Genomic DNA, 13,196 nt, shown 5'->3' with positions numbered 1-13,196 from the left:
ACACTGAAATGTTGTTGTACATTATATCTTTAACAATGTAACAATGGCATTCCATTATAAAGAGCCATCACTGAAATACCGGGTCAAAAAGTTGAAGATCTGTGAAAACACTTTGCAGTTACTGTTTATAAATCTTGGCCATGGGGACTGTGACATTCACATTGACTCACGTGGTCTTAAATGTAGCTTCAGTTGTCGGGGCTAGTGGATAAATGGGTCGTACCATTAAGAATCTCAGTGGAAACTGTAGAGGGTGTCAGGGCTACATTTTGATGGGAATTATAGTGGTGGTACTGAAACAAACCCAGGTCCTGGTAATATACAAAGATCTGAATTAACAAAGAAGTCAAGTTGTTATTAAAGGTACATCAAGGTTTACTCAGATTTATGAATGCAGTTTCTTGAACTACATGTATGAGACATTGATTGGTTGCACTTGTGTACTCTGAGATTTTGGACATGGGTCAATGGAAGTTTTCTGTTATCAGTACAATACTAGATTAAGGGAAACCACTTTATGATGAGTTGTACCCACATAGAGTACATATTAATTCAACTGTTGCAGATGTTCCATGTATTATTTTAACATGAGTATTTTATAATTAAATGACGGGGACTGTGACATTCATGTCTTGTTTTTTCCAGATGTCCAGATTTATTGTAAAAGTGGCCCTGTCAAACATCTGTGCCACTGTCTGGCACTTACTTCTTTGTTACCTGTTAATTACTAGATTTTCAATCTAAGATGGTGGCCAAACCCCATGATCAATCAATCATGACCATTTTCAGTTCAAAATCCAAATTGCAGGGATCTGCCCATGCTGGTGGGCGCCTGTCGCTAGCGGCCGACACTCAGAATTTCCGACCAGGACAAAAAGTTGGTGAACGACACTATTCTATTTGTTTATGATACATGAACACACAGGATGTCGCGGCCACTGGACCATCATTCTATTGTCCTTATTGGTTTTAACACACAACACAATGCAAAAAATTAACACACAACAAAACTTGAAAGAAGACACCGCTGGCCTAATGTCTTTTAGCCCCCGCCGGATCTGTGATCCGGGCGGGGGAGATTAATTTGTGTGTGCACATTTTCACGTTACCAGCTTTTTCTCACACATGTGTGATTCAATTCAGTTCAGAGTTGGTACAGAGACAGGAATTGATGGTGCTATGATGCACATCAAGTTATTTTTTCGATTCTTTCAGTTTCACTGTGTTTTTCCTTGATTTTTAACATTTTTCCTTCAAAATTGTTGGAAAATTCGACTTTTCCCGAAATTACCCGAGTTTAATCCGAGTTTTGATGACGCATACGCAGTTCTCGTCTCGGTGGAAATCACAGTAATTTTTGTGTGAGGATATTGTATCCTGGAATTGTATCTTTATTTGCGCAACGCTTATATGGACAAAATTGTGTCTCGTCAATTTCAAAGGTAAGAAACTGTGCTTGTTATGGTATTTATAAACTTTGTATTATCGTTTGTGTCTCGGGTTTGGTGATCGTGAGAAACTCTTGCTAACCTGGCAAAAGCTTCGCCAGAAAAATTGCCTTTCTATTATTGTTGTAGGGAACTGATTATGTATTGTGTAAATTGAAAGTTTACCTCGTGATTTAAGAGGTTTGCAGTGCTCTCACCGGGATTCAAACGTCGTGGTGGTGTCGGCGCAATGCTGCTCTGAGACGCTTGCCAGACTCTGCCTCGCTCAAAATCATTATCGCCATGCTTGATTTCCGCAACATTTACATTTGTTTATGATTTCCACAGCTATTGTTCTATGAGATGCGTCCTCACTGTTCATAAACAGCCATAAACAAGTTTAGTTGGGTTGGCATGTACTCATCGAAAGTGTTGGTTTATTTACGTAATCCACTGATCACGCAATAGCGAAGTTAAAAATATGTTGCTGCACAGGAGAGCTTGCCCACAATTCTAAATGTCCCAAATATAAACGTACCGGTACGTTTATTTTTTCCCCAGAAAAATTCCACCCGGTACATTCTTATTTGGGACGGTACGTTTATTTATTTTTCTAAATCGGGCCGATTAAAAAAAAAATCATGACTTTTTCCCCATGAGAAATGAAGCCAAAAGATTGCACTAAAACATCGGTAAATCTGGTCTTCCGTGTTGCTTTCACCATGAGGTCGCTGAACTGTCATATTTAAATGCTTTATGGTAATTTGAGCACATGGACACCATCCAGCATTTTGATTGGTTGATTAGCGACTTGACCTATCTGGTCAATAAACACGCCTCGTGCGCATGAATAACATGGCGGATATCGTCTTGCATTGAGTGTTAACATGTAACCGAAAACATTTGCTTACGATAAAACTAAGTTGAATTTTACTTGCATTTCATAACAATTCAACGAATTTATTTTTTGTACGTTAATATAATCACTACTGAGTACTAATCAACAATTACAAAATTTCGAAAACAAGTAAGCTACCGAACCGTGATGATTTGCTACCAACAAAAAAATAATGCGTAATAAATACTGTGAATATTTTTTGTTGTCATGTGAATAATTTTTGACTCCCATGTGCGAAGCACAAAATGGGAGTCTTTGCAGTTAGTGTGTCTGTATGTGTGTGTGTGTATGTGTGTATGTGTGTATGTGTGTCCGACTGTTCCACTGCTATCTCAAGAACCACTCATTGGATTTTGATGAAACTTGGTACATAGATGCTCTGAACTAATGCTAGGTTTTGATTAGTTTTTGGTAATAATCCGTGGATACTAATTACCTAATTTGCATAATGATTAGTCAATTTTCGGTTTTTCCACTGATATCTCAAGTACTAATCATCACATTTCAATGAAACTTAGTACATAGATGTCATACGACACTGCACAGACCTGATAGTTTTTATGGTAATATCAGTACATATTAATTACCTAATTTGCATAATTAATTAATTTTCAGCATTTGATATAAGTAGTTAGCATTACATTTCAATGAAACTTGGTACTTACATACTCAAGGACTATGCAGAGATTGATTGTTTTTGATAGATATTTGTGCATATTAATCACCTAATTTGCATAATTAGTTAATTTTCAGCTTTTCCATAGGTATCTCAAGTACTAATCATCGCATTTCAATGAAACTTGGTACATAGATCCTTTAGGACTATGCAGAGACCTGATTAGTTTTAGGGTAAATAATTGTGCATATTAATTACCTAATTTGCATAATTAATTTTCAGCTTTTCTACTGATATCTAAAGTACTAATCATCACATTTCAATGAATCTAGAATTATGCAGACCCAATTAGTTTCCGGTAAATATTTGTGCATATTAATCACCTAATTTGCATAATTAACCAACTTTCACACTGATATCTCAGGTACTATACATCACATATCAATGAATGTACATGGATGCTGTAGGACAATAGACAGACCTGAATAATTGTGGGTTACAATCTGTACATATTAATTACCTAATTTGCATAATTAACCAATTTTAAGCTTTCACACTGATATCTAAAGTACCGTAAAAACTCCAAAATTTCGACCGGTTTTAAATAATTTGTGTTAGAAATGTGACGTGTTTTTAGAGTCAAAATTAAGGTGCATTTTCGGACGGTCGAATTTTTCAGAATAGAAATCAGCAAATGAAAAAATGGGGATGATAGACAGTGTGCTTCATTAGTTTTAAAAAAATGCAATGTCCGTCAATTGACGTAAACTTCCTCATGTTTCACGGTAAAAGCAAAGGTCGTGGCCGAGTTGTAACTCAAAATCTAAACAAAGTCATCAATCAGTGAGTATTATGACAAGCAAAACAAAACATCAAGACGCGCAGAAGAGGTCAGCACAAAACTAATAGGTCAAAAGACAAAGCTGTCTCGCACTACCTAGGAAAACTTGCGAATGTTCGAAGTACAGGTACCCATTGGACAAAAGATACATGGAAGTTTAGCAAACTATCTCCCCGACCCAGTGCAATGTATCCGGTTAGAATCAAAGCTCACGTGTCCCTTATTTGAGGGACCAAATTCTGCCGTAAATTCGCCCTTGGATTAAAAAATAAAATGGGATTTAATAAAATAAAATGGGACTTTTAAGGTGTATTTTGGCGTCATTTTTCGGACATTTCAATCAATCCTGCCGGCTAAAATAGAGTAAGTTTTACCGTAGTCATTGACGTCTGTCTATTCAAGAGTACACGTGTATGATTTTTATCGTGACTAGCGTGAGCGGGTAAGCTTCCTTTCGAGAATGAGCTGTTATCACTGTGAACAATGTTAAATTATTCTTCAGATGACCAGTTTATTTTTTAAAAACAACTAATTTTTTTATTTAAAAAAAATCATGCCGTTTTCGCATCAAAATCCAAGCCAAAATATCGTACTACAACATCAATCTCTTCCGCATTGCGTTCAATATCATTAACATATTTAAATAAGCTATGGTAATTTGAACACGTTGGCATCATCCAGCTTTTTGATTGGTTAATTAGCGATTTGACCTATTTGACCTAAGAGAACATGGCGGATATCCTACAGCATCAAACGTTTATACGAGACCGGAATCATTCGCTTACGATGAAACTAAGTTGACTTTTATTTGTATTTCATAACCATTCAACAAATTTATTTTGTGTACATTATTATAATCACTACTGAGTACAGTAATAATTAACAATTCAGAAACGCAGCATGCCGAGATTTTTGTGTTCGTTTTTATTTGAAACTTTTATTTAGAATATATTTTCGTTACCAATAAAATAAAAATCTCTCAGTCAATCAGAAACCCGGATTCATGCCTTCGAGGAAGGTCCCGTTTGAACGCTCACATCGTTTTTTTTTTCGTTTGGGGGAAAACTAAAACTGGTCGCAATTTTCGAATAAGAATGAGTCGGCAATTTTGAGTGGAGTCGAAAATTTGGAGGTAAATAAAACACCGAAACCCGGCAAATAAATAGGCGTTCGAATTTTTAGAGGGGTCGAAATTTTGGAGTTTTCACGGTACTAATTATTCCATTTCAATGAAACTTAGTACAAAGATGCTCTAGGACAATGTACAAACCTAATTAGTTTGGGGTAAAAATCTGTTCATATTAATTCCCTAATAAGCATAATAATTCATAATTTTTTGGTTCTAATCACATTTCAATTAAACTTGGAGACATAGATTTTCTGTTACATTGTGCAGACCTCATTAGGTTTACACTCAAATCTGGTCATATTAATTTTCTGATTTGCATAATTAGTTTTCAGCTAAGTAATTTCGAATTATATTTAATGTGTCTCCAATACTCTCAGCACATGGGAGTTCTTTCTAAGCTTTCTTTGATTATATTTGGTGGAGCTGCTCATATATCATTTGCATACATTTTTAGCTCCGCTGTCGACTTTGTCGAGCGGAGCTTATCATATGAGTGATTGTCCGTCGTCCGTGTCAATGTTTTTCTTTTTCGACTTCTTCTTGAAAACTACAAGCCTGAATGCTTTGATACTTGGTGTATATGTACCTTGGGTAGACCTCTCTCAGATTTGTTCATTTTGTAATGATATCTTTAATTCTCTAATTTTGGTGAATATTTTTGTCATTTTTGGTAAAAAGTGATATTTTCGACTTCTTGTTGAAAACCGCAAGTCCAATTGCTTTGATATTACATATATAGGTACTACATGTGGACCTCTCTCAGATTTGTTCATTTTGTAATGATATCTTTAATTCTCTAAATTTGGTGAATATTTTTGGTAAAAGGTGATATTTTCAACTTCTTGTTAAAAACCGCAAGTCCAATTGCTTTGATATTACATATATAGGTACTACATGTGGACCTCTCTCAGATTTGTTCATTTTGTAATGATATCTTTAATTCTCTAAATTTGGTGAATATTTTTGTAATTTTTGGTAAAAAGTGATATTTTTGACTTCTTGTTGAAAACCGCAAGTCCAATTGCTTTGATATTACATATATACACGTGTAGGTACTACATGTTGACCTCTCTCAGATTTGTTCATTTTGTGATGATATCTTCAATTCTCTAATTTTGGTGAATATTTTTGTCATTTTTGGTAAAAAGTTATATTTTTTACTTCTTGTTGAAAACCGCAAGTCCAATTGCTTTGATATTACATATATAGGTACCGGTACTACATGTGGACCTCTCTCAGATTTGTTCATTTTTATGATGATATCTTCAATTCTCTAATTTTGGTGAATATTTTTGTCATTTTTGGTAAAAAGTTATATTTTTTACTTCTTGTTGAAAACCACAAGTCCATTTGCTTTGATATTACATATATAGGTACTACATGTTGACCTCTCTCAGATTTGTTCATTTTGTAATGATATCTTCAGTTCTCTAATTTTGGTAAATATTTTTGTCATTTTTGGTAAAATGTGATATTTTTGACTTCTTGTTAAAACCTGCAAGTCCAATTGCTTTGATATTACATATATAGGTACTGCTTGTGGACCTCTCTCAGATTTGTTCATTTTGTGATGATATCTTCAATTCTCTAATTTTGTGAATATTTTTGTCATTTTTGGTAAAAAGTGATATTTTTGACTTCTTGTTAAAAACCGCTAGTCCAATTGCTTTGATATTACATATATAGGTACTACATGTGGACCTCTCTCAGATTTGTTCATTTTGTAATGATATCTTCAATTCTCTAATTTTTGTGAATATTTTTGTCATTTTTGGTAAAAAGTGATATTTTCAACTTCTTGTTAAAACCGCAAGTCCAATTGCTTTGATATTATATATATAGGTACTACATGTGGTCCTCTCTCAGATTTGTTCATTTTGTGATGATATCTTTTATTCTCTAATTTTAGTGAAAATTTTTTAATTTTTGGTAAAAAGTGATATTTTTGACTAGTTGAAAACCGCAAGTCCAATTGCTTTGATATTACATATATAGGTACTACATGTGGTCCTCTCTCAGATTTGTTAATTTCGTGGTGATATCTTCAACTATCTAATTTTTTGGTGAAAAGTGATATTTTTGAATTCTTGTTGAAAACAGTAAGTCCTGTTGCTTTGATACTATACATATTGTTCATTTTCTAATGATGTATTCTGTCCTTTAATTGCAATGTGCATTGCTAACAGCGGAGCCATCTCAGCCGACAGGCTGCTTGTTGTATGTATTGTGCTGTTTCTCAGCCAGTTCGACTCGAGTAGTGATTGGTTTGCTATTCATTACATCCTGCAGCCTTTCAAACAGTATATTGCTTGACATGCATCAATTGTTGTCCATCAATATGCTACAACCTCTGCTTACTTTTGACTAAATGTTTTTTTTCAGGTGCAGAGCCAGAATTTTTTTCTCGGAAAGCAAAGCCACTGAAACTGCATATATTACAAAGGCATACTATTCGCTGCATGTCTGACAATTGTATAAAGTTTTGCAGGTCGTCTTTTTTTTTTCTTTGAGAAGTGCTGTCAACCAAAGCATAAAAGTTCAATTTCACACGATTTGTTAATATTAATGTATGATAATAAAAACTTGATAATATTTTTCTGGATTCTTGCACTTTATTTGTATCATTGTCATATGAGAAGTACTCTTGTCCTTATTTAGAGACATTGAAACTAATTCAGGGCCACAAACTACATGTAGATCTATACATGAAGTACATGGGAAGTAAAGTTGGTGACACAGGTAATGTACACCAAGGATCATTGCAGTTTCTCAGTTCCTCATCTGGTGCTAGTACTTGTATGACAAGCGGTATCTTTCCCCCTTTTACTGTTTGAAATATCAGAAGTTTTTCGCTGGAACAGTTCTGTGATTGACAGTGTTCTTGTATTAGGAATACAGTTGTACAAGGAAGTTTATCCAAGCAGACACAACACTGATTCTTCAACATATTTGCAGATCTGATTTGCATACTTGCATGTCATTTTACCTGTTGTATTTGTTTGTTGCTCTCTGGTGTTCTTGCTGAGACCAGGATGGAGAGGGCTATAAACTTGAAAATGCCATGTAGAAATCATGTTTGCCAATTTACATCCATGCCAAAAAATGGACAAATTATATGTTGCAACTTTCAAATGACAACAAGTGAAGGCAGTGTCATTCATGACCTGTTTGATTGGATAAATTTGTACGACTTGGCGGCCATTTTTTCCCTCAAAAATCTAAAAAAAACAAGCTTTTTCTCAGATATGTCATCCAGTTTTGTTCAAAGTTGGTACAGAGACAGGTAATAATTGTTTACAAGTGCACATCGCATTATATGTTTAACAAGTTATAAATTGTGTCAGAAAAGCCAAATGAATAAATTTTTACCCCACCCCTAAAATTGTAACACATCAATTCTGAACAATTAATAATGGAATTTTAATACAGCTCATAATGAATTAATTCATTCTGACACAAACCCAGTTCAATACAAGTTTTTAAATTTTTTTCTGAGCGGGGGCTATGACATGTCATGTCTTGTTTGTTTTAACCTTCTCCGATTGACATTCTTTTAACAGGGGGCTCTCATTACAGCTCCCTGGTTTTACAGCAATTCCAGGCACTGATTTGACGCCGAAGTAGTGCTAGATGTTGATAACTTACTACATTAGGTTACACACTTTGTTTTCACATTTACAGAAGTTTTAACAAATAATGTAGACAGCATGTATAGCAATTTGGAGCGTACCGGAAGAAAGCTCTGCCCATAAAAGTGGCAGTGCATTAGTTTTGAATTTCTCCTCCAATAAACTATCGAGGCTTTGAACTTAGATTCCTACTTCAATTTGCGTCACATGTTATTTCAGTAAAAGGGGCGCATAAAGTGGTGGCACTGTAAAGAACGTTAGTTACCGGTAGAGCTATTTTACAGAACCAGCTGACCGACTGATCTTGGCAGAATTGTTGATCAAAGTGCATTATTCCTACTATGGAAATATCCGTATCACGCCGATGTATATAACTGAAAGTTGCCTGCAACAAATGTCCTGTGAAGACTTCGTCCAGTATATCAATAATGAAATTGAATACATGAGTAGAATGGGTGTTATTCGAATATTAGTTCTCGACGATGAGAACCAAAAGGTTGATGTGCCACTAAATAATCGCTTTAAAAAGATTATCACTAGCAACAGTCTTCGAGTAGTATTTGTCAAATTTCCTGTCCGTAAATGCGTGGTTTCAATGATTTATAATATTTGACAAAGTCTGTAACGTTGTCAGTTAGTTTTTTAGTCGTGGATTGGACGCTCTTACGCTTTCCTGGCAGGATACTCTCGGTGGTATTATATTATATTATAGGCTGTCTGCTTTGAAACACCATTTCGATCTCCAATCTCAGCAAATGACAGTCCACAAATTCTTGTTCTCACTTCAACTGCTGTTTCGACTCCTTGCTTCTCTATCGTGGTCTTTAAACAATTTGGACAAATGACAATTTGTAGACACGTAATCAACACGATGAATGACCAAAAGTGACTGAAAGACGGACACGCCTCAAAGTCTGGGGAATAGAAAACATTCTGGGCAATATCTGTCAATCATTCCTCTGATTTGCAGCCGATGTTTATATTTCTAGTTACAACTTTTGTAAATGTGAAAACAAAGTGTGTAACCTATTGTAGAACGTTATCTATATCTAGCACTACTTCAGCGTCAAATCAGTGCCTGGAATTGCTGTAACAAGCGAACCAGATCGGAATAAGTCGTACATCAAGATAATGGAAGAGAAGACAATGACAAACAGAAGGAAGGTTTACCATTGCAAGTTTAGTTGTGTTTAGGATTTGTCGAGTTGAACAATATCTTGCTCACTTCACCGGCAGCGATGTATCAAGTTGTCGTTCGTTTAATCTGCACTTGCACTCGAGCGTAGTAACCTTCATTGATGTTTTTTGCTTCATGACTCAATCGTAAAATTAATTATAAGCTATATTCAGTTAGAGATACAATAATACTTATTTTTCACTATTAATGTGATTTACCAGCATTCCACTGGAAAAGAAAACAATTAAATTCTTGTTTCCACTTTGGCCATAACAAACAAACGACATGCTTTGAAAAAAAAATGGCTGCCATGTCAGAGGTCAATGTCTCAAAATATGTATTTTAGACGTGATTGCGAAAATAAAATGTATATATCAGATTAATTTTACATTGAAATATTTAAAATAAAAGTTAAAATAACTAAAATATTTAAATCGTAGCTAGTAGAATGGAAAATAAATATTAATTAGCTCATGAATATTAATGACCTCATGAATATTAATTAGCAACCAGCACTCAAATCAGGCTGGGCAGAACCCTGAAAATGGGACCCACAACACAGTCGAAATGTATAACATTTAGCTATACAATCATCTTATATTTAAATGATGTAATCTGCCTACACTGTAAATGTTTATATTAGCAACATACATTGTAGGTATATACTACAAAAAAAGTTGAAAATGTTTAAGTTTTATGGAAAGGCAAACTCAGCTTTGGAGTTAACTTACACTCAGACTCCACTGCTTGTTTTGGGTTCTATGTGCCAGTCCATCATTTCTACAATATGACTGGACTGATTTGGTTGATGTTGACAATGACAATGCAGGTCAATTTGTTTTTTCATTTTGTTGACCTGTGACCTACTGGTGACCATTTTGTCCCAAAAAACACCATAATCAACATTTTAACCTGTCTCATTTTTCTGGCATGCCTTGGCTGATTTCATTGAAACTTGGTATTTACATCTCACATGTTCAATTCATAATCAATTCATATTGATTATGGGAAACCATACTCTAGCACCGGCCTTAGCTGTCTTCTTAAAAACAGCTATGGAACAAAACAGCAACATTGGTTGCAAATTGTTTTCATTGTTTATTCGTATTTGTTTTTGATTTGTTTTATATTTTTAGAATAGTTTTTTTTTTAGATTATAGTTTTTAAATTTCTTTTTATAAGACACTTTTTATCCTTTCCTAAGGATTTTATGCGTCTAATAAATATTATTATTACATGTATGCATGTCGTATTGTTTTGCATTTTCATTCGAAATGGCAGACTGAAGACCAATTATTTTTCTACCTGTTTCTTTGATAATATTTACACAACTGGAAGTCATTTTAATTAAATAAAATTCAGTTTTTAAATGAAATATCACAAATTTGAATAAAAATAAAAAGCCACCTGCATGCATGGATTTTAGAAAAACAAATTGACCAGAAACATTTGCTTTTTTTTTCCTGGTCTTTTACTCATTGATAAATTTGAATAATTGATTTATTTGATTACGTTTCAGGCATCATTTCTCACAAAGAAGTTAAACATTGGTGGGAAAAGAGTTAATTTAGCAATATGGGTGAGTTGAAAAATAATTCCAGTATGCAAAGTCTTTGTTCTGTGTATGGATGTGCATGGATATCTGAAGAAACACATTTCGAATATCACAGACTCAATAAGAAGGTTTGTTCAAGGATGACGCCTGGGTAACCCATTAAATTACAGTAGAACGTCAATTTTCCGGATGTCGATTATCCGAAATGTTCGGTTATCTGAACGTACTGTGTGTCCCCCAAAGTTTGTATGCAGGTCTGGCTGTGTTCCGTATAATACAAAAGTCAACTGTGAACAATAAATACTACAGTCGTCTTGTGTGATTTCCTGGTGCAACACTTTCAATAAAGCTGTTATCAACATGTAATCCGACGTCTTTCACGTGTACGTTCATTGTTTACAGTGTCTGCGCAAACAATGAAACGAATTACAGTATCCAATAATTTCCTAAATTCAGACAAGCCTATTACGCCACACCAGTGTTCCACTGTAAATAAAAAATGTCTTAAAACACAAACTTCATCAAATGTCCTCCCCACTGTTTACAGTCAAATCCTTAACTTTACCAAGTTGTTTCCCGGGGAAATTGTACGGGGTTCCACTGCCGTCAACGCGGCCATGAGCCGATCCCATGTTTTTTCCGATTTTTAATTTTAATGTCCAGTATCAGAAGTCACATCCTTTTCGGAATTAAAAAAGAAAGAAAATAACTTCTGGGATGTCTTGCCACAGAAGCGACGCCAGTTTAATAGTGCAGTGAAAAAGAGAGACGAAACGACAACCCCTTGGTGTGCCTCTTTGATGGTTTATCAGCAGACAACGGCAACCAATGACCACAGTCGGCGGGCCGTTTGATGGTTCACAGCGTTGAAGTGTTTACGCCCAATGATCACAGTAGCCAACCTGGATTTTTACAACAATTTATTATGTCAATCGTTCTAGGTGTTAAAAACTTTGCTGAATCCAATAAAATCGGGACATCTTGTAGTAGTTTACCATTCGAAAATCCAAGAGCAATCTGGTAACATCGAGCCGATCTATACACAGCGAATACGAAGCAACCTTTCACCTGTTTACTTTATCAGCATCTTTTATCTAGCGTTGGCATGGCTACCCCAGTGAAATGCAAACGCGGTGTGCTTGATTTGGACGCGAAGGTGTCAATTATAAATTGACTAGAACGCGGCGAAACCGCAAGCAATCTATCTACCGAGTATGGTGTTGGTAAATCGACGATATCCGATATCAAGGCAAAACAAAAGCTGCTGGATTTTTTCAGTAAAATGGATTCAAGTGCAGGACTGAAACGAAAGATAACGAAAACAGCCTATGACGATCGTTCAGAGAAATCTGTCTTCACTTGGTTCCGGGACTTGGTTCTCCCAAGAAAGAAGCAAAGGAACTTTATTATCGCTACATTTTACGTACATTTTGAAACATTTTTTAACATTCCAGCATGCAACATTTTTATTACAATGTATTACTGATTAAATGAAAATGTTTTTAATGACGTACTCTACATGTACTATAATTGTTTTATTTCATTACAGTCATGTGCGTTAGAATTTGTGTGTACGTGAGCCTGTAAACTTGAGCACGCCCACACAAGATCGCATATCCGAACTGTTTGCATAACCGAACAAAAAGCATGTCCCCCTAACAGTCCGGATAATCGACGTTCTACTGTACCATAATGTCATCATGATAGGAAGATGGTCATACAGCTATATCATGTGGCTCATAACATGGAATATGGTTTCTGTGGCAAAGTGCACTACATGGCAGCAATCAAACTTACAATTTGTGCCTAAAAAAATCAGAGGAGATAACAATGACATACAACCTGGCACAAAAATATTTTTAAAAAATAATTAGCTATGAATATCTGAAACACTGTTCACTAGATTTCAATGAAACCTGCTTTC

The 13,196-nt window shown here is 35.1% G+C and overlaps 1 protein-coding gene across 1 annotated transcript in view; it reads left to right on the top strand.

The window, feature by feature from the left end:
- LOC100367318 (ras-related protein Rab-21-like) overlaps window positions 1-13,196 on the top strand; it is a 37,947-nt gene that overhangs the window by 17,145 nt on the left and 7,606 nt on the right. Inside the window, exon 2 of the mRNA XM_002736989.4 lies at window positions 11,237-11,296. Within this exon, the coding sequence (XP_002737035.1) occupies window positions 11,237-11,296 (60 nt within the window). The remainder of the gene's footprint in view (window positions 1-11,236; window positions 11,297-13,196) is intronic.

The sequence above is a fragment of the Saccoglossus kowalevskii genome, chromosome 12, assembly GCF_978046115.1.
Source record: "Saccoglossus kowalevskii chromosome 12, keSacKowa6.1, whole genome shotgun sequence".
In the NCBI taxonomy this organism is placed as follows: Eukaryota; Metazoa; Hemichordata; class Enteropneusta; family Harrimaniidae; genus Saccoglossus; species Saccoglossus kowalevskii.
Note: the sequence above shows the minus strand (reverse complement) of the source record. Positions and strands in the feature narration are given on the sequence as shown.